This window comes from Photinus pyralis, unplaced genomic scaffold (assembly GCF_008802855.1).
Source record: "Photinus pyralis isolate 1611_PpyrPB1 unplaced genomic scaffold, Ppyr1.3 Ppyr1.4_LG1, whole genome shotgun sequence".
NCBI lineage: Eukaryota > Metazoa > Arthropoda > Insecta > Coleoptera > Lampyridae > Photinus > Photinus pyralis.
The window spans coordinates 2208588-2231660 of NW_022170249.1; the positions used below are offsets into that span (position 1 = coordinate 2208588).

The 23073-nt window shown below is 36.4% G+C and overlaps 2 protein-coding genes across 2 annotated transcripts; both read left to right on the forward strand.

The window, feature by feature from the left end:
• The first annotated feature begins 13 nt into the window (after window positions 1-13).
• LOC116160226 lies at window positions 14-2346 on the forward strand. Its single transcript, XM_031473375.1, has 3 exons — window positions 14-460; window positions 518-615; window positions 1606-2346. The coding sequence occupies exons 1-3, from the start codon at window positions 214-216 to the stop codon at window positions 2197-2199; spliced, it is 939 nt and encodes a 312-aa protein (XP_031329235.1). The 5' UTR covers window positions 14-213; the 3' UTR covers window positions 2200-2346.
• A 3340-nt stretch (window positions 2347-5686) lies between these two features.
• Window positions 5687-9081, forward strand: LOC116158750 (zinc finger MYM-type protein 1-like). Its single transcript, XM_031471614.1, has 2 exons — window positions 5687-6456; window positions 6716-9081. Exons 1-2 carry the CDS (start codon window positions 6204-6206, stop codon window positions 8962-8964), a joined length of 2502 nt encoding a protein of 833 aa, XP_031327474.1. The 5' UTR covers window positions 5687-6203; the 3' UTR covers window positions 8965-9081.
• Window positions 9082-23073: the final 13992 nt, after the last annotated feature.

Consider the following 23073-nt stretch of genomic DNA (forward strand, 5'->3'; position numbering starts at 1 on the left):
AAGCTGCGTCCAGATTACGCGCGCCGAACTGCGCAAAACGTTTGCGAGCGTTGCAGCAACATGTAATGTGGACGGGTATATGCGCACGAACGCGCCACTGCGTGCATGCACGAATTTGTTCGGGCAAGTGTCGGTACATCAAAGAAATTCGGCTAAGCGCGCGTTTAAAGTTAAGTGAAGTTTGGACGTAGTTGTGCGCATTCCTGCAACACAATGAGTGAAATTGAATGGAGTCGGGAGAAAACACTGCAATTAATTAACATGTATGAAACAAAATCAGAATTGTGGGACGTGAAAAACAGTAATTACCATTTACGAAATAAAAAACATGATGCTTGGAAGAACATAGCAACAGAAATGGAAAGCGACGTTGAAGTAATAAAGGCGAAAGTAGCATCGTTGCTGTCATCGATGAGAAGAGAAAAGGCCAAAATGAAGAATTCTACAGGCACGGGGAAAGGTAGTATTTTGATTTTCTTTTGATGTCCATTTTAGCTAATTGTGTATACATATGCAGGTAGAAACGAAATATATATAAGCAAATGGTTTGCTTTCGAAGCCTTTAAATTTTTGTGGGATAAGGACAGTGTAAAGGGCTCAATAAATACAGAAACGGTAAGTTCAGATTATATTTATTTCCAGCCTACTTACATAGTAGCATTTACCTAAGCATATTTATCTTGAAATGATACAGCACCATTCGACGAAAAATACTCCGCTAGTTCGTTCCGAATTTGTTGTGCATTTAGAGGAGATTTTCGCGGTAGTCTTCTGATAGGCAAGAATGAATTTTCAGGATTACCGTCACGTCGCCATGTTCCTTCTATTAATAAACCATCCTCTTCGCTATCAAATGTTCCAGGCGGAGTATATATTTGATTTGAGTTTCCGCTTCTTAAAAAATTATGCAAGTAAAGAGTGGTTAAAACAACAAGCCGTGCCTTCTCAGGCTCCAGTAATAGTGGTTTTCTCAAAACCCTAAAAACAGCGGACAATATGCCAAACGCGTTTTCGACAATTCTTCGTGCTCGTGACAAGCGATAATTGAAAATTCTTTCTGGTGTACCTTTGTCATGTAAACCTGAATAAGGCTTCATAATGTTGTCATGCAAGGCAAAAGCATCGTCAGCAACAAACACATAAGGAATCCGTTTCTGTCGGCCAGGAAGAATCCGTGGTTCCGGAATGGGAAGTTCTCTCTTTTCGATTTTTCTCCATAATAAACTATTTTTAAAAATTCCCCCATCCGAAATGCGACCCTGACCACCAACGTCACAAAAAAGAAAATTGTATTGACCATCTACCAAAGCAAGTAGTACTATACTGTGAAATGATTTATAGTTGTAATATTCGCTTCCACTCTGTATGGGTGCTTGTAACATAATATGTTTCCCATCTAACGCCGCTAGGCAATGAGGGAAATGCCACACGTCTTCGAAAATTTTGGAAGTTTGTGTCCACTCTTCTATAGTAGATGGCATCTGAAAATGTGAAATACACTGTAAATTCAGTACTATGGTCTATGAGTACACAAGCAGTGAAATCCATAAAAATTGCACTACCTATACTATTCTACACACGCCATTTAATAAAATATTTTTCTAGGACGAAGAAAGCACTACTGATGAAACTTTCAACAATTCAGAATCGCAATGTGTAGACAGAGAACCTCAATCAGTTGTAGCAAATGATGAAATCGAATCGGGTAGTGTAGTTTCCGTTGGGACAAGTCCTCAAATCCCAACAGCAAAACGTAAAATTTTTGTATCTCCCAAGAAAATACTTCCGAAACGAAAATGTGTACAAGAAGATCCTAAAGTGTCTGCTGCATACGATCTGCTTAAGAAGGTCTCAACCACTCCAAAAGACGAGTGTCATACTTTTGGTCAATACATAACAACACAGCTACAAAAAATGGATGAACGCACCCGAGCTGTTACAATACACAAGATTAATAACGTTATATTTGACGCTGTAATTGGAAGATACGATAATGGTAGTGGATCCAATACAAGATCCTCGGCATCTACACCTTCCTCTTCACATAGTTCCGGAAATATTGGGGCCGCCGATCACCTTTTATTCAATGAACAGTATCAGGATCCATTTTCCCAAGACACCCCTCAACCAAGTCCAAACTCACAATCTCAGGATTCATGGGGTGCTGTACAACATTATTACAATACATTCGCGCCTTAAGCAGTGATTACAAATATTCTCGTTTACAAATTTTGTTGTGATGCACACACACACACACCTTTTATGGATAACACTACGAATAAATGCAATATTTCTTACCTTTACGTAGTCTTTCAATGCGTCACACAAAGCTTGGCACACTTCAGTCACTATGGTAGATGTGCTCTGTTTAGAAATTTTGAACAGGTACATCAAACTTGTGTATGAATCCCCAGTTGCCAGGAATCGTAGAGTAACTGCCAGTCTCTCTTTAACAGGAATGGGTTGTCTGAATGTAGTTTCTTGCTTCGCTATTTTATGCCCAATTAGATGTATCAGATATTCAAAATCTTCACAAGATATACGGCAAAAATTTTTGAACTGTCCAGTGCGTGACAATGATAAATCGTTCAACAGGTTGCTGCCACTATAAATATTGCGACTTTTAAATAAATTCGTCATCCAATAGCGTCTTCTCTTGCGTTGCTTTTTCTTTATAGCGTCGCAAAGAATAATAAAAGCTGCTGCAGAGATTTGCACATCATCATCCATGGTCACTCAAAAATATTCACCCGTTCAATTGGGAACCCTAGCAAACATAGCCAAGCACACACACAAACCAGAGACAAGACAGTGTGCGCAAAACATTTCTGCAACGCTCGCAAACGTTTTGCGCAGTTCGGCGCGCGTAATCTGGACGCAGCTTTAAGACGCGGACACGAGATTTAAGTGACTTTTGAGACAACTTTCAGAATGACAAAATAAAGGTTTACAGAAGTTTATAGCTTATTATCTTTCATTCCGAGGTGAAACACTAATATGACTGGACTAATGACAATTAAACAATAACATTAAAAATTATCTTCATTGAATGTAATCTTAGTTACAATGATGTAAAATTATTGACTTTTAATATTAAATGGAATGTCGGGCGTAGGTGACGCCATCGAAGTGACAAGACAAATTGTGCTCAGGTTAAATAACTTCAGGAAAAAGTAACTAGCGGGAAATTTGAAAAAGAAAGGAAAAGAGAAGGGGCGGGATCAAGGTGAAGGGGTGAAATGAGAAGAAAACTTGAAGTCGCCAAGAGCTAAATTAATAAACAGATACAACTAAATATTGAAGGATACTCCGTATTAGCATCACTTTTTTTAAGACCATTTATGTTATAGTTGCAGAATACATATTATACAAAAATGCCTTAAATTCATGTCATGGGCTTTGAGATAATGCTCTTGACCTTTTTCCCAACGATCGCGGTGCAAGATTAACGATCTCGACATGTTTTGATCAAAAATCATGTGCCCTCAGAAAAAGACTTTGACATCGTTGAATCACACACACGCGGTTATCAAATTTGCATGTGATGTACTCTTTCGGCATCAAGATAATGCGTTTGAAATCTCTTTTTTAATTCCAAATTCATGTGTAAAGAATAATTTTGGGTACATTTTGCTCTAAAGCTTTTAACGTAGACCACAGAGAAGAGTTATATTGAATTGCTACACATCTAAGTCATAGGCAATAATCTGAAATGAAACTACGAATTTGATACACGACCTAGGGATAGAAATATGTTGATTTCTATTATATTGAGACCGGATTTTTTCCTGTTCCCGAGATTCAGTCCTATAACTTTTATTCTTGTTGAACCAGCTTCTTGAAAATCAGTAGCGTCCGTCCTTAATATCCAAAGTACCTCTGTACTAAATTTCAACACAATCAGTCACATTTAAAAAAATGTTTCAAAACCCAGTCGTGGCTATTGCCGCGTAACACAAAGTATTGAAACGATGCATTGTCATCGAAAGCACACAATGTCGAATTTGCATATTGAAGCACGTCCACGTCCAGAGAAAGAGAGGAGTGAAATAAGTAAAATAAAGTTTCAAAGAAGTATTACCATACATAAGAAAGTAGGCTCTGAGCAGTCACTGCGCATGCCCACATAATTTTTACCATGCGCGAAATGTTTGCCTTTACTAGAAGCATCTGTGGTTAAAGTTTCAAAGAAATATCTCCATAAATAAGAAAGTTGGCAACTGATCGAAATGGACAAATATAGACCATAGCAGCTATCAATTAGCGAAAACCCGAAGTCTCTAGGTCGCCCAGGGGCCGAGATCTCGATGGAACGGACGGACAGACGGAAACACGAGCACATAAGCTTTACCTCAACTTCGTTGTGTTACGCTAAAAAATTATAGCGCAAACGGACGGACGTACGGACAACAATACAAAACTATAGAGGAACGGAGGATCCTTAATAAATGAAAGTGGTTCTTTGAATAAATGGAAAAATTTCTCGCTTTCATAAAGCTTTGTTATTTCATTTAATTTTTTAACGTTTGTTATATAACGACTTTTGTTAAAATTTATTTTGTAAATACAATTGGTATTTCTATAATTAGGTTTGGCTTTACAAACAGAAGATAATAATATCAGTTCAGTGTGCGTTGTTGTGTAGCATTCCATATTCAAAACGTAAAGCATATTGTAGTTTTACGTGCACAATCCTCTCATCCAAATTCGTTACATTATGTAAATTAAATTCATAACCTTTGTCTAAATTTTCATTAGTTACACTTAATGTTGAATTCTGTACTGTAAGCTTATACAATGTTCGGTAGCAAAACATTTGCAAGCCTTTGCAATAATTATAGTGTAATTTGGTGTGATTTTGAATCTCCATTGAAAAGGGTGTTACGACGATATAAGCGACTTTAGCACTTAAGGCGATTATTTTTCCCAATTCTCCATATTCTTATTCGTAATTGTTTTTATTGTGTTTATAAACTAGGAAAACTGGCGAGTGGTGACGGCATACACTCCAAATAGCAGATAATGGCAATATCAAAATGGGTAATACACAAATCGCGATATAGTTCAATGATCTTTAGGTGATTTTACGCATTTTATATCTTGCTAATAGGGGAGATATTTAGAAATTTACTTTTAGCAGTTTTGGAGGCTGCGTATCTTAAACGAAAGTTGAATAGTGAAATTTATTCTATACCATTGATGAACTTGATTGAATTTTTAGCGCGTTTTACGTAGCTTGTGATTTTCGAATCCACAATAAACGCCGAAAAAAATAAATTGCGGCCATTAAACTGTAGGTACGTATGTAGTGATTTTGAACAACGCAAATTCTCTAAATATCTTTATTCAATCGTGTAAAAGCTTAATTAAATACTAAATTATGGAATCACATGAACTGAATTTTAAGGTGTCTACAGGAAAAGAGAAAGTAAATGGTTAATAAGAAACGTACGTGAAAGAAACATTAATTTAATAGATAAAGGTGGGGATTTTATAAAGAAGTGTGAAAGTTAACTAAAGTTTGAATTTAAAATTTAAGGTAAGAAGAATTGTTTCCAGATTGAAAATTTTTGCTAATTAAGAAAAAAGAGGCACAAAAACTATTTTAATACTCCCTTTAAAGTTTCAGTTTACTTTTCAAATGCGTTTAGCACTTCTGTTTGCAAGTCACTTTTACAGTGCCGTATTTCCCATTACGCAAATTACGCCCAGGCGTAAGGCGGCAATATTGGAGAGGCGGCAAAATTTCAATTTTCAAATCAAAATTAGGCGTCTTCCTTCACCGACTTCTCACCACCTATGTCACCACTCAACTCACGGTGAGTGACTCACCTCACCGTCATGTTCCCCTTCCCACACGTAAGAAGCAAGTGCAATATTTGAAGTTGTCAATATGCAGTGATCATGATCAGTGTCGTGAGTGAATTGCAGCTGAAAGCGTAGGGGTTTGTATGTAGTGAATTATATTATATTGTGAACGGTGTGTATCGTAATTCGTAATTCGCATTCGTATATCTGTTTGCTTTTTACAGATTAGTGTTATTACTTTATTAGTGGTAGCACAGTCTAAATACAATTAGACTGTGATGGTAGATAGTCGTAGTAATCTGTGATCACTGATCAGTGCGTTTTACCGTTTATTTATAGTGTTGAGTTTGAGTCGAGTGTCACAAACATTTTACAGTATAACAATTAACAATACTATGAGTGACGGCCGGAAACGGTTAAGTGGAGCGCAGTACAAAGCACTCGCTGAAGAAAAACGGAGAAAGATTCAGGCCGTTTTAGACAAAACTCAAAATTTGAAAAACTATTTTTTAACTAAGCCTACAAATTCCCAAGAGCAAACAGATTGTTCAGAATCGGAAGATTTGGAGGTTGTTAGTGTTGTACCTATACCTATACCACCTGACAATGCAGTCAATGCAGAAGCGGTGGACACGGTCACAGAAGCATGTAAGTAATTAAGTATCAGTTATGTCATTATGTGTTTTTTAAACCACGCCCCCACATATTTACTCATTAGGTACTTTCGTCTTTCTGGGCACCCATTTGATAAATTTTTATTAATTTTATAGTCTTATAGAATGCCCGTTGGGATTAAATGAAAGTCAATTTTCCACACGTTTACAACTTTGTAATTATCAACAATTGGTGCTGTTGGTCCTATCAAAAAAAAAAGTGCCAAATTCTTGACAGACAGGTATTGTTACAGCATCATCATCGAACGTAGAATCTGCATGTCCATCACCATGTTTGCCAGCAATTGTGAGCAACGACCCTGCCGATTGGAACATCAATGATGATACTATCAATTATTTAATGTCATTGCCCAATGAAATATGCCAAAATACAGATGAGGATTTTTCATTAACCAAAATTGTTAATGGCGGAAAGTCACGATGTCTCACTAAAAACGTTTTCCGCCGGAAACTTGCCAATGGGGAAGAACAGCCTCGTAAATATTTGATATATTCATCTTCAAAGAAATCCCTGTTTTGCATCCCATGTCGACTTTTCGGAGGAACATCAAAAATGGCAACTGAAGGCATAAATGATTGGAGTAATGTAAATAAAATTTTGAATTTACATGAAAACTCCAAAGAACATGCCAAATCTCAAGTAACTTTATTAAGGCGTCGACAAAAACAAAACCAAATTGATTCACTGCTGTGTCAGCAAATAAGTATTGAAGAAGATTACTGGCGAAACGTGTTGAAGCGCGTAGTTGCAGTGACTAAAAAATTGGCTTCCAGGGGGCTACCGTTTAGAGGAACAGTTGAAAAATTTGGTAATACGAACAATGGCAATTTCATGATGTGTCTGGAGCTCATAGCAGAATTTGATCCGTTTCTAGCCACACATTTATCTCAGCACGGAAATCCTGGAAGTGGTAAAACGTCATACCTATCATCTACAATATGTGAAGAGTTTATTGACCTCATGTCGACTGAGGTACTAAATCATATTATGACCGAAATTAGAATGTCAAAATACTACTCAATTATAATTGACTCCACACCCGACATGGCTCACATTGATCAATTATCCGTAATAATCAGATATGTTACAAACAACGGAAAACCAGTGGAGCGTTTTATTGGCTTTTTGCCAAATGTGGGGCATAAATCTGAAGATTTAGAAAATGCTATCATGTCAAAATTGGAGAAACACAACTTGGAATTAAAACATTGTCGAGGTCAATCCTACGACAATGCGAGTAACATGTCGGGATGTTACAGTGGTCTACAAGCAAGGATTTTAAATCACAACCCACTCGCTTATTACCTACCATGCGCCGCCCATTCACTGAATTTGGTTGGAGTCTGCGCTGCTGAATGTACTAGAGAGGCTGTAAGGTTCTTTGAAACGATTCAAAACCTATATACTTTTTTCTCGGCATCTACTCGTCGTTGGGAAATTCTACTTTCCAGTTTAAAACCTGGCGCTAAAGTTCCAAAACGCGTAGATGGAACAAGGTGGTCTGCACGCCATGATGCTTTAATGAGCTTATGCGGAGGCTGGGGGGATTATTTAAATGCTTTGACAACAATTGAAGAATCTATTTCTGAAAAACCTACGGTCCGTGCGGAGGCGGCTGGGATTAAACGTTGCTTAAACCGCTTTGAATTTGCCTTCATGTCGGTTTTTTGGGAAGCGATATTAGAGCGTTTCCACAGCACTAATAAAATTCTTCAGAGCGTCGAAATCGACAATGGTGACGTAACTAGACTCTTTTCGTCTTTGATAAGTTTTGTAAAAGCTCTACGAAATACTACCATGTTTGAAACGTACCTTGATAAAGCCAAAGAAATTATGGATGAAAGCTACGACAATGATCGTCAAAGAACTCGGAGACGTAAACTTTTCCCAGATGAAAATATGGATGGCGACACAATTCTGACAGGCAAGGAACAACTAAAAGTAGAAACATATTTTTCCATACTGGATAGGGTTATGGTGGAACTGGAAAAAAGATATGAAGCATATGACAGTGTTTTCAAAAAATTTAAGTTCTTTTTTACTCTAAAAGAAAGTTCTCAAGAACAGTTGATTGAAAGTGCCAACTACCTGCAACAATGTTATAAGGACGATCTGGAAGATGTATTTGCAACAGAATGTTTGCATTTCGCGGAACTTTTAAAAGAAACAGACACGAAACACGAAAAATGTACCTTATCAAATATGCTTTCATACATTCGATCTCACAATTTAGAAGCAGTTTTCCCCAATGTTGAAATTGCCTTACGTATGTTTGTTACTATGGCGGTCACAGTTTGTTCAGCGGAGCGTTCATTTTCAACACTTAAACGTTTAAAAACATACTTAAGAACAACAATGCAACAAAACCGTTTAAATGCATTGACAATTTTGACAATAGAGTCTGATATAACAATAAAGTTAGATTTTGATAGTCTTATAAACTCATTTGCGTCTATAAAATCCCGACGAAAAATAATATAGTTGTGATAATAAATAGGTATACAAAATTTTATAATCTAGTTTTATTGCTCATACTACCTTACCTACTAAACTGAAAGCGGCACTTTTTGGTTAGCGTAGGGCGGCAAATTGGTAAATCCGGCACTGCACTTTTAATTAGAATAGGTGTTTAATCTCGTAGGTTAGGTAACTTTCCAATTCAAATTAGTTGGCCACGACTCAAGTGTGCCAAAAGCACAGTAAAGGTTGATCTTTAGGAAAGTATTCCTTTGTTGGAAACACTTGACATGCTACCGTGTGCCAATGTTTTTCGAGTTTTAAAGTGGTTTGTGTGTGAGAATATATAACGATAACGTGTTCGACTGTTTTTAATGCTACCAGTTCAGTTACACGTTCGGTACATGGATGATAATAATCGAAATTTGTTCAAGTACGATTGCCTATGTTGTCGGCAAAGTTTCCCGGTTAAATTTGCAACAACCAAATGCAAATACATGAAATATTACTTTAAATAGAATCAGTAGTTTAATCTAACTGGTTAGTCTCACTAGTCAATATGCCTTTCATACACGCATTCATATCCCTATTTCTGCTATCCCCAGTATACGTATTTATATACAAACATTAAACTTTTGCATTTAACGTTTTTCTCTTCGTTGCCGAAATTTTTTAGATTTTGATCCACTATCTGGATGAATTTTGAAAAAATTGTTAAGTACTTATCTCTTTTCCCGTCGCCCTCACATGTAAGCTCGTCGTCGCCTGCCGGTAGTTTACTCCTAGTGCGGCTCAGACTCCTGGAATTTCGTCGATGTCGGTAACCTCAAAATAGATTGGTTCGAAGGTAAATTCCTCCTCGATCTTCGTTAGGTAGGTTTGCTAGTTGTTATTTTTTTTTTCTCGTTGAACTTTGAAAACAAAACGCCTGCCGATGAAAACAAATCGCTGGCCCAAAAAGGAAAACAAATCGCTGGTCAAAAGGTTTAATGGTTTCCCAACATGGAAATTCAAACTGCGTTCACGTGGAAAGTTTTCTCGCTCTTGATGGCGTTGAACTCACATATGATTGCGTCACAATTGCACAATACTTATTCTCAGTTATTCACGTGTAAAGGTAACGAATTTTATACTACGAAACGTAGAGCACTTTCACTGTTTCCCTACGTAAAAATATTCACGCTAAAAGATATTCTCTAGGTAAAAAATGTTCTTTAAAGTTTTTCTACACCCGCCTTGGCTTCTCTTAAGCGGCCATCTCTCTTCTCCTTTTTCCTCACTCCAAGTGTTGCCAACCTAACTAAAACCAATTATGGTAAAACTTTCATGGAAAAATGGCACAATGATGTTGTATAATGGTATACAGTGTGCAACCTTATACAGGGTGCTAAAGTTAAGACGTTTTAGCTAAATGAAAAGTAACTTTAATACGGTGCTCTTATAAAGGGTTTTGTGTTCAAATTTTAGGCAACACATCATGCATGATCGCTCACACGCACACGAAGGGCTTATTCTTATGTGACCGTTACATCTATGTAGATCACTGTAGTTGCGAATCCACACAATGTAGTCGGTATATCTGAGCTATTACCTTCTTATACCACAATAATGTGGATTAGAAAACAAAAAAACGAAACAGGAAACAGTGTTGATTATGGCAATTTTAAACATTTTTATACAGTTTCTATTTCAAAGTCATTATCCACATCTTCTACTTCACTAGAAGTACCATACAATAATGCTTTTGTCATATAACTTAAAACATGTTTGGTTACAGGAAAATTGTAACATTGACCTGCGGCTTTTACTGCTTGGCTGGCCAGTAATGTACCGTTTATGGTACTCGTAATCAATTTATTTCTTTGTTTAGTTTTAATAAGATTAACCTTACTAAATATCCTCTCACACTCTGCATTTGAATGGGGAAAACAACAAATACTTAAAACAAACATAGATAATAACGCAAATGGTTGTGAACCGGCTTCATTTTTAAAATTGTACAATTTTTCCCAGAAAACGTCCACATCATCATTAACAGAGATGGTTTCCGGCAATGTGAAGTGTGGAAGTTTCCTCCACTCATCATCTATTGCCTGAAATTGCTCTGGAGATAGAATTCTAGGTAACATAACTAATACATTACCGATAGAAGGGTACTGAATCCTTATAGTATGCGATACAGCATTGACAGGTTTGAATAAATATAAAAGTTGCAACACTTCATCACCAAAGTCAAATCTACTTTTGATTTGCATACAGCTAGTTTTAAAAAATTCTACAACCCTTACATAAAAATCATTTTTAAGATCATTTCTGCCTTTATTTTCAGGTTTACTAAAAAACTGCATAACTTTAACACCCACATAAATGGATTCATCTCTTAAAATTTTTAGATTCATCGCAAGGATTAATTATTGCAAACGGTGTTTGCATAACGTATGCTCTGTCCATGTAGCAACATAATAAATCCTTGAAAGAATCTGAAATGTTTTGATAAAGGCTGGTAATGACCACCTTATCAGATTGAAAATGTTTATTTAGGTCAGTAAAAATTGGAAGCACCCAATCCAAAAACAAGAAAATCAATTTTATTAATGGATCATTCAAATTTTTATGGATCAGTTCCGCTGCTACTAACCTTTCTTCTAACCATTTTTCGTTAAAATATAATATCAAAGCATCCCATTGCTCCACTATTCTACTTACTGCTGCATGGACAGATAACCAGCGTGTTTGCGATGGACGCAAAATTTTATGAATGTCTAAATCTAGAAACATTTGAAATTTTTTTAAAATCACTTTGCCTTTTTACAGCTTCCATGAAAGAAATTAAAAATATTTCTTGCCAAATCTTCGCATGCTCTTGGTAGTTGTTTACAAGCAAAACTTGCACACAAGTGCAAAGAGTGACAAATACATTTAAATATTTTTATACCAGGACACAAATCACGAAATCTGCTTGCCACAGAGTTAAATTCCCCCATCATAGTGTTAACAACCATCTGATCCGAATCCAATGATGTCTGTTGGAACATCACGACTAGTAAAACTGCCGATTAATAAATTGAACAAATGTTCAGCAGACGCTACATGTTCCTTATTCATATCATCGCTTTTGTTAAAAACTTGAATCAGTTCCCAAAAGTGACTGGAAATTACCACACCATTAAAAAATCTGCAAGTATATTGTACATAATAATAAATATGGAAACAATTTAAATTAACTAACCTGACAACAACACACATTGTTTTAGTGGCCGATATATCAGTTGATTCATCTATCAAGACACTGAACTTTGTGGTTTTTAACAAATTTACCAGTTCAGCCTTGTGCGACTCCCCTATCACGTTTTTGACGATATTCGTTGCCTTTGTTCTCTTGAGTTGCAGTTTATTTACTATTTTTGAATCTGGACAAATTTGCTTGATCAATGGTACTAAATGATCCATTAAGTTAAATGAAAGATTGTGTTCAGCAATAAACGCACACAATTTTATTTCCGATTCTTTTACTTTTGCATCCTCGTCCGTACTTGAAGCAGAAAGGAAATTTTGCATAACTGTGTTTTTGCTATAAGCATTTGCACTGCTTAAGTTTCGTACATGCCTTTCGGTAATAGAAGGAGTTTTGATCACAGACACATCTGCTTTGCACGTAATATTACAAACACTACAACTGGCTTTCGTGGGATCATCCTTAACGGGTTTTAACCACATTTCAAATTCCTTTTTCAATTGTCATTCTTTCCTGAATTTTTGAATCCTCTTTCCATATTTCCGCTTCTTTACTGAACTTGAAGCAGCTGGAGATTCCCTACTATCATCAGATGAATAATGCGAAGAATCGCCCATTGCAATCGAACTATAAAAATTTATTGTTAACAATTTATCTTTAATTATTTTAACACTTACCAAATTTTATTAACCAACCACAAATACTTATCTATGTGTTGAACTAAGGATCACAAATGACTGTCAGTTAAGTTTATTTATAAACACTGCAATCACGTAAATCTAATTAAAACACTATAAACATAAACTATAATACAAAGTATGTCTTCTATGAACTTGAACCAAACCACAAAACACGTGTTTTGTCAACCAAACAAACAGTAAACAACTGAAAAAACTAAACTTGCTGGCTTTGGCGTACAAGAGAAGAGTGGATCAGGACTCGGCAGTCGGCAGTGGCGCACGGCTGCCCGCATTTACTTAAAATTGCACCACCTGTCTCCACTTAAAAATTAATATCCACTCAAAACTCTTAAAAATGTTACAAAAAATGGTACAATTTTGTGAAATGGTACAATTATGCGTACCTCTTGCATTACAATGGAAACTGGTACACATACTTCGATAATGGCGCATGTACCATTATAATGGTACGGTTGGCTCACTCACTCTTCCCACCTTACTCACTAAACTCCCCAGAACTTATGTACAGTATCTTCCCAACTTAATTAACCAACAAATATTTATACACAAGTCTGCAACTTCTACACAACAATAATTCAAAAACACAAACTAAATTATAGTGAAAATCAACGCTATCTTAGAAAGTGGCACCTAGTACCGGACAGACTTTCACCGCAAAGTTTTAAAACATTGGCACCGATCGCATATGTAAGCGTCTGAACATATGTCCATGAACTTGGCAGGCCTACTACAGCAGACCATGGTTCTGCTTACTGATATCGTTAGTGTTCCGTTAGTGCACGTTAGTGCCGCTGAAGAAATCGTTAGTGCGCAAAAGGAAACTTACTATTTTAAAAAAATATTTGTGGGCCTGCTAACTTCATGCCAGCAGACCCATTTAAGAAAATCGATGCAATCTGTACACTAGTTAAACTAGCAGCGTTAGTGCTCGTTAGTGCCACCAATATAAACGTTAGTGCTCAAAGTGTAACAGCTCAAAACGTTGTAAAAAGGGGTCTGCTAACTTCATGCAGCAGACCCGCATTTGTCAAATTGGCCCTGTCCTAAGGTGAAGCACCTCGTTAGTGGTCGTTAGTGCTTCACATGCGAACGTTAGTGCTGAAAGGGAGCCGTACCAAAAAGGTACCAAACCACCTCAAAATTAAACTTGACTTATTGGGACCTGCCAACTTCACGACCGGTAAATATTAGTGCTCGTTAGTGCCGCCAATATAAACGTTAGTGCTCAAAGTGTAACAGCTCAAAACGTTGTAAACAGGGGTCTGCTAATTTCATGAAGCCTTCATTTTAATATCAACGGAAACTCTCGCAGCTAAGTTTTGCGAAGTGACAAACAATTGTTGGAATTCTTGATTTGCATGGGTTCGCACATTTTTAAATTCATTAATAACATTTTCAGCAATACTGGTTGTTTCTCGTAAGTCAGTATCCACTTTTTGAAAAACTCTGCCAAGTGGTAGGCCATATCCAAATATTTTATCGATGATAGTTAAAGAAACAATACATTCGGATTCTACGATGCTGTTCCTTAATAATGGAGCGTCACCACAATCGTTCCAAGATCTAATAATGTCAAGAGCTTCGATAACAAACTCGTACAATTCAATGAAATCATTTACTGCTTCATACTTAGCCACCCACCTAGTAGTACAGAGCCGTTTTAACGTTTTTGTTGATGGATTGATTTCGGATGCATCTACGGTATTCATTAGGATAGATTTGCGTTTCGGGGTATTGAAAAAGTTGTATAAACGTTCGATTATCCCTAAGCAATTTCTGATTGGTTGTATACTACTTGCTTTCGATATCGCCAAATTTAAACAGTGGGCAGCACAATGGACGTACATTGTCTTTTGGTGTTGTTCTCTTATAATGGCTTGTGCACCAGCAAAATGTCCGGACATATTACTTGCCCCATCATAACCTTGTCCGTACAAAAAAGAAGTGTCGATTCCACACGATTTAAGACCGTTTAAAGTTGAATTTGCAAGTTGTTTACCTGTTGTAGTGTACTTAACCCCCAGGTTCTACCCTAACTTCACACTACAAGAACACGGAAATAAAATAAACCCGGCAACGTTTAAAAATGGCCACCCGAATGACTATTCCCTCTAAAATAAACAAGTACCCGCTTAAATTTGAAAAGTGACACGTGATAAAACATCTAAGGCAGGACTCCCTTACGTTAGTTGTAGACAAATGCTTTGACCTGAACACAGTAGGGAAGGAACGTTAAATAAAACACTGAAATGATGAAAAGTTTGTTTAATAAAGATCTTAATTATTATGATTGCGAAAACCCGGAAATTTAGTTGATGTGCGTTAATGTAAGCAAAGTCAGAAGAGTGTCGTACTCTCGCAAAAGTCACTGCCAAGGATAAAAAGAGTACGACGAAGAAAAACCTTGCAGTTTGGTTAAAACAGTACAAAAGTTAATTAACAAAATATTTTGTAAAAATTTAAGCAGTAATTAACAAAGATAGTAAAAGCATATACACAAGGATGGTTACACTCAAGGTTAAAAGCAAGTTTTTGGGGACAATGGGTCAGGTAGGAACAGGTACCAAGATTCTGAGAAAGGGTGAAATACACAGGATGTGACTCATCTTTGGTGCAATAAAGTCCTTTTGTTGAAAGCAAGATGGAAAATTACATGGCCTTGTAGGAAAATTTGACTAAAAACAAGATATGTGGAAATGTGGAAAGCTTTGATTAGCGTAATCTCGCTCCTGCAAGATGGGTAGTCTGCCCCTGGTTTCGGGGTTTCGAACCTACAGTTGGATGTCGGAAGACAGTGCACGGAATTAGGTGCCCTAACACATAATTATAGACTACAGTTTCTTTTTCCACCTTCCCGAGACTGCTTCATTCACGGAGAAAATTGTCAGTAACATACAACAAGTCAGTACATCCATTAAACGAATCGGTAATTTCCACACATTAAAATAAAATGAACCAAACTTATATGAATGTAACTTCAGGGACAAGACCAAGTAATCAACATCAATAAATTAATAAAATTACACCAAACATGATGTGTACATTATGTGAAGGAAGTTAGGCAAAACATAAGAGCATAATAAAATATGAGCAAAAGCACACACAAAATAAAACTAATGTGAAAACTCCAAACATAAGAATTAACGAGAAGTTGCATGAAATTGCACAGGGTTACATTAAGTTCATTAAAAGAAAAGCATGAGATTCAGGTACGTTATGACTCAATTAAGTAATTTTACGGTTAGAAATACATTCGCGTAAATAAACAAAAAAGTTCAATGTGAGACTGGAAAAAAGAAACATTAAATGTGGGGTCTATAAAACAAAAGCAATATAAAAATATGATAAATACCTGTAGACAAAACCACAAAATTTAACACAAGTAAACGTTTATACTAAGCAAAAATTTGACCTGCTACCACGAAGGACGAAAACAAGATGATCTTTTTGCAACAAAAATTCGCCTTCTCCTCAACTATAACGGGGCTTCTTTTTTTGCCATCTCCGTCTTCCCATGTGCTTAACTCATTTTCCCTCCTTTTCGTCTGGCTTGAAAAAAACAGGATTGCCACATCTTGTACCGCTTCTAAATGTGGAATTAACACATACAGGGTACTCGCGGTATATACAGGTTGGAACCTCTCACTGTTAATCCATCAGCTTAGATGAACTGCAAAAAGTCTTCGCGTAAATTGTTCTCGTGAACATATCTCACACAAAGCGTTATCTGTTCAATTGTAGCAATGTCTGTAGTTTCATCTACTAAAACCCTTTTGCTTCATTTATTCTTGTTACCAATTCTTGAAGCATTACTTTATTCAATAATTTCGTTCTGAATTCTAGGACTGGTATACTTTTCCCTAAGGTTTGGGCCTTCCAAAATATCTTTTAAATAACTGTCTCTTTTAGCTCTGTATTTTAGAATTGCCCTAAAGTTTCCCTCATTCTTTTCTTCATTTTCAATGTCAATTAGTCCGTAGTCTCTGTGTCCACGTAAAGAAATCTCTTGTCTACCGCACAAAAGAATTGCCTGAATAATTGGTTTAATTTTTTCTCTGTTTTGTTTAATTTTTAGTAAGCGATCTTGATCGATTATATTAATAATTGGTTCTTGCTTCCCTTCTACAATTTGCCGCAAGTTTTCATAATCAGTCACGGCGTTTTTATGATAGATCAAATTTCCGTGTTTGTTAAATACTTCTCGGGCTTTTTTCCAGTTATCAAATTTCGATCGACACAACGCCCCCAGAGGTTGTGCATTTATTCCACCAGTTTTAGCGAATAACACACAATACCTACAAAATGCACCCTTTTCTTTTTCAGAATAACATAACCAATCGTATTCGTGCACAGGTTACTTAGAATTTGAATGCGGTCGTTACCAGGGCGTTTATTTAAAAAATGTCCGATGTCATTGGGGTGATCGATATCGATGGACGTAAATTAAGTTTCATCTTCGTTTACCCTTACAACTTTTAAATGTGTGTTGTTCTCCCGTCGCCGTCCCCACTTTCACTTTGGGATATTTTCCTTAACCCTTTTTTATCCCTGCTGGGTCTGAGTGTTATCTTGAGTTTCACTATCACTTTTTTTCTTAAAGAAATTATTGTTTAATGTACTTTGTTTTTTAAAACTCATTTTTAAGAAACAAATCGTTACACAATATCAAAATACACGCGGACGCGAGTCCCGATCTACCGATATGAATGACTATGACTAAAAGACAAGTGTCGAGTATCGAGTGACAGTTTATTTAAACTATGAAAAGGAAACCGCGTTCGCATTCGCATCTCGCGATGCTTGACAAACGAAACGACAAAGGGTCGACGGACCCGGAGGACGAGTGATTGTGATAATGCAAATGAAATGCAGATGTTTACATTTTTACGTAGCCGTACGTAAAATATCCGTTGCCGGTTGCAGGTTGCTGATGCTGGTAGTCATTTATCTATTTATCATTGTACAGGCGAAAAAGATTAGATTAGAACGGTATTTTATTTCTTACTGCTGAGAGGCCCCTTTATTGCTTTTGCTTTAATTAAGTCAACGAAAACTTTGAATAATAGGTAGGTAGTACATATGTATAATTCCTGTTTTTAAAATTTAAAATTCTTATTTTCGTGAAAGGCAGGACGCAGGTACCTCACCTCAGTAGCAGTACTGAGTACCTGATACCTATTTGTCATTTTGGGCATCAATGTAGCGAATTGCCGATCGATGCCGAATAGCCAAAGCGTTGACCGCTAACACTGATCACTGAATAGTGAATACTACAGAATATTTAGGTTTTAGTGACTTTAGACTTTAACCAAAATTGCTCTCTATATATTATACCTATATATTATTGCCTTATATTTTAAAGTGGGCGGAGCGGATAGATGCTGATAACTCACTTCTTCTGGAGGGGATCCCCCCCCCCCATAAATACGCCACTGACACCAACCATTACAATATCACAGTCAAGATAGTACACAATACACTTTGTAACACATGCCATGAAGACAAGGATATAAATTAAATCATGTCGCACGGAAATGCCTCAGATTTAATAGATACTTTTAATTGTAACCAGCTCTCAACAATGTATATCATAATTCTAAAATTGTGTGAATGTAATTTGAAAATTTAATAGGTATACCTACAATAATATTAGATTGTAAAGGTTTTGTATCGTCGCTTACCCACTGTATTTATTTTTGTAGAACCATATCAACCTTCTTAGGTTTGACGGCCATAGATTAAAAAAAAAGTATTCAGAGAAAAGTTTAAGTTTTATGTAATGAAGAAGTGCAGGGCGAATTCAGTTTAGTGTTTTGTCATTTTTTTTTGTACGCGGCCGTTTAATGGAAATGTAAGACTGGATATTTGGATTATTGAAATTACAAGGGGATTAAGACTTTGTAATATCTCTTTCAATCGAGCGCTTGTAGCGTGGTGTTTATCTCTGGCACTGTCGCAACTTTTCATTACAGATCGAATAAATTTTTGTTGTGTTTAAATGAACAGTTTTGTATCAGTCTGAGCGCGTCTAATGTTATTTGTTTTTGTGAGTGACTTGGCTTAGTGACCGTTTGCCGCTGCACTTTTTATTTGACGCCCAACGTGGGGCATGTTAATACTTACACGTGAAATGTAATTATTGCGGTTTTAGAGGAACTAAATCATTGTTTTGGTCATTACAAAAGTCACAACAAAAAATGAATCATCGGTTGCCTTTGCAAATGATCGACTTCCGCCGCAAACTCTCTTGTTCAACTCGAGTAATGCTACTTCCGAGTATTTTTTATTCCAAGATTAGGGACGAAATAATTGTATCGGTGTGCCATTAACATCTAACTTTGCAGTGTTTTATTTTTTTACGCTCGTGTAATAGCTGTACACATAACAGTAACATTTAAATTCGTTTCACTCATTTCCAAAAATAACTAACATTGCTAAAAATTTACACAGTAATATAAAATACAAGTACAAGCACAATGAAACATTTCACCTAAAGTTGAACTAACAAACTACACCGATCTTCGATCGAGCCAATAAGTTTCATAATTATACGTCTTCGAATGAATGCGTCAAAAGGGAACGTACTACACCCCAGAGTACGGATCCAGGTTTAAGAAGAAATATGCAGCAGCATCCTTTTAGTGAAATAACGAATGGGTTCTCGGGTAATTTACAGGAAAACTTTGATTGTTGCCAAAATTAATTTATTTTCTCGTTCAAAGTGAATGTCATAAAAAAGAAAGAAGCGCTTCAAAAGACACGCATCCAAGATTAACTACATTGAAATAATACACTAAGATAAGTGGATTTAGTATCTCCGAAAATTCACTTAATTTATAAAAAAATAAACGAAGAGTTTGCTCTCCGAATTAAACCATTTGGTTTGTCGGCAGGAAAGTTTGTGTTCTGCGATTTATCAAATTATAGCGATTCTATCCTTTTTAAGATGAGAAAATGTAAGACAAGAACGGAATGAAATTTGTCCGCACTTGCGATAACGTCTTGGGAAGTAATTTACACCATTGTACGATAGCGTCTATTTATGATACTGCAGTTTTGTCCTCGATTTAATTTTAACCTCAACTGGTGATGTGCACCTCTCGCTAAAAGTTTTGCAGGCACTGGTCCGAAGTTCGATATTAATCGACAAACTTGCAATGTTGTTTAGTTGTTGGGTAAACTACAATGCGTGTCATGTTTCAGTAAATAATTGTTTTTTTTGTAGCAAGTTTGTGCTTGTTGACCTTCCGAGTACGATTTATTACCCTTGCATAGAGATCGCAAACAAAAATTCCTATTTCAGCTACCGAACATAATAATACTGTTAACTTAATTGTCAAAGTTTTGACAAATTAAATGACACTGACGTTGAAATTGGTTTAATTTGATAAAGTGGTGATATAATAGGGTAAAGTTGCCTTTATCGCACCACATTTTACATTTTACTGAATTTAATATAGGGATCATGATTTTTTATCAAATAGTTACACTTCACATGTTTATTGGATATTTCAGACATGTATTAAAATTATGTTGAATATATTTCTTAAGCAAGGTTTATAAAACCCTGCAAGTGGCCCGAATTAAGAAACAGTTTCTCAGCACGCACCATAGATTTCCTAAATCGCGCTTTGTTAAAAGAATAGCAACTTTGAAAGGGATTTTACTAAAAATGATGAAGCTAACAATACATAAAACATAAAAAGAGAGAAACAAAACCCATAATTCTTAAAAAGGAAATCAAACACATTCAAAAATTAAAATAAATTAATTTAATGGGGACAAAGGGCACAAATTAACTTTTTTCTGGATTTTACGTCATCACATCGTGTGCATGATTCGTGCCCATTGGTCGCATACTCTACAAGGTACCATATTTTCAATATTCTCACCTCCGCACAGAAAACAATACCATTCTGAAATTTTCGGTTGCTTCCTTTTCCGCAGATACTACTAGAACCCGCCGTTACTATTTCTTCATTTTTGTATCGTTTTGTACTTTTATCTTTTGCATTATGATTAACTTTCGCCTTATGTTTACTTCATTACTTTATTAATAACATCTTTGGTCGTGAAAGCCACCGTTTTTGCGTTATCAAAAAACCAAATTGTTGTACCTAAAATCCAAGATGGTAGCTCGAGCGCATGCGTCTCGAGGTCCAAAACTTGGATTTTTCATTAGAGCCCAAAGCCTAACAGAATACAAAAAAATCCCCACTGCCCCACCTTTTGCATTCAAACACCCCTTTTTGATACCTACGTACTCGACTATTGAAGTCCAATAGAACAGAGCTATTAGCCCATTTCTCTAGCTCTCCAAAAGCATGTTGACAAAAAGTTAAACCAAATGTTGGCCATCGGGAGTGTCGAACCATCTACGTCGCCGTGGTCATCGCCACTTGTCATGGTGAGGAAGCGTGATGGCGACTCAATAAAGTCAGCGAACCAGATGCCTATCCCCTCCCTCATGTTAACACCACCCTTGACAAGCTAAGGGATCAAGTCCGCATATTGGCACATACCAATGGCAGAGTCATCGAAACCATATACTGCGTTCACAGTACCCAACAGAGGTTTGTTCCAGTTCCGTAGAATGCCCTTTGGACTTCACAATACCCCTGCGACTTGGCAAAGGATAGATCGTGATATTGGAGCTGATTTAAAACCTAATGTATTCAGTTACTTGGACGACATAATAATCTGCACTCGAACCTTTGAACACTATCTTCAAGTTTTAACCCTTTAAGGGTTTGTAAGTAGAACCCCGACACTTTGCCGCCATCTTGGATTTTATTCGCGGGGTCAATCAAGGTCAATTAAATTGATTCGCGGGGTCGCCCACGTGGACGAGGGGTGTTTTCGAGGGTGGAGGGGGGAAATTTGGAGTTTGATTTGATTAATTAATTGCGATTTTGGTCTTTATTGACATTTGATAAGAGCGATGACGTCATCGATTAATTTAATTCGCGGCTTGATTAATTTAATCGGCGGTTTGATTGATCTAATTAATTTAATTAGCGGTTTGATTTCCCGGAATTTCTGTTTGATTACTTTGATTCGCGGTTTGATTAATTTGATTCGCGGCTTAATCAATTTAATTAGCGGTTTGATTTCTCGGAATTTCCTCTAATTAATTTGATTCGCGGCTTATTTAATTTAATCCGTGGTCCGATTAATTTAATTCGCGGTTTGATTGATCTAATTAATTTATCGATTAATTTAAATTGATCGTATAATCAAGAATAATTACACATATGTGATAATTACACATATGTAATAATTGCACACAGGTAATTATACTCTAATTGAAAACAAAATGGCGGAAAAAACAAAATGGCCGCCAAAGGCGAATGATTTCTCGGAATTTCCTCTAATTAATTTGATTCGCGGTTTGATTGATCTAATTAATTTATTCGCGGTTTGATTGATCTAATTAATTTAATTCGCGGTTTGATTGATCTAATTAATTTAATTCGCGGGCCGATTAATTCTCGGAATAATAAAAATAATTACACACATGTGTAATTACCCTTTATTCTAAAACAAAATGGTGGAAAAAACAAAATGGCGGATGGCGGGCAATTCAAAAATAGGACGTTTAATTTGAAACTGTTGTGTGACGTCATACACTATCTCTTTCTCTCTCTTACTCATAGCGTTTATCTTTCTCACTCCACTATTCTGAAATAGGAGCTAGAAATAAACAAAGCACGTTTTAATGATGTTTATTATAATACTGAAATAAATGAACAAGAATAATTACAATCACCAAACAAAAATTACAATTTAAAAAATACTATCGTACCACCTTCTAAGTTGATCGTTGCGACGTTGAATATTTTCGTAATCGCTTATCAGTTGATTAGCGGTATTAATAAAAGCTTCAAGCATATCCAGGGCGTGAGTTGCTAACCTAGGAAAGTCGTTATCGGGATCTAGCGGGCTGTCAGTAAACCATTCGATTAATATCTGTATTGCTTCGATTCGCGTGATGATACTGTTGTAAAGGACAATCCTGTCAGCGTTCAGGTATGCTACCGTTAGTCTAAGGTCCCGGGCATCATTCCCAAACATTACTTGCTCTTCCTGTAGCGACCTAATCCTGTTAGCAAGCACGAGTGGTAAGGTTTCTCGTTTTACTTCGGCATTGATGATTCTTCTTATAGTTAAATCTTGCAATGTCGGTACACTGTATCT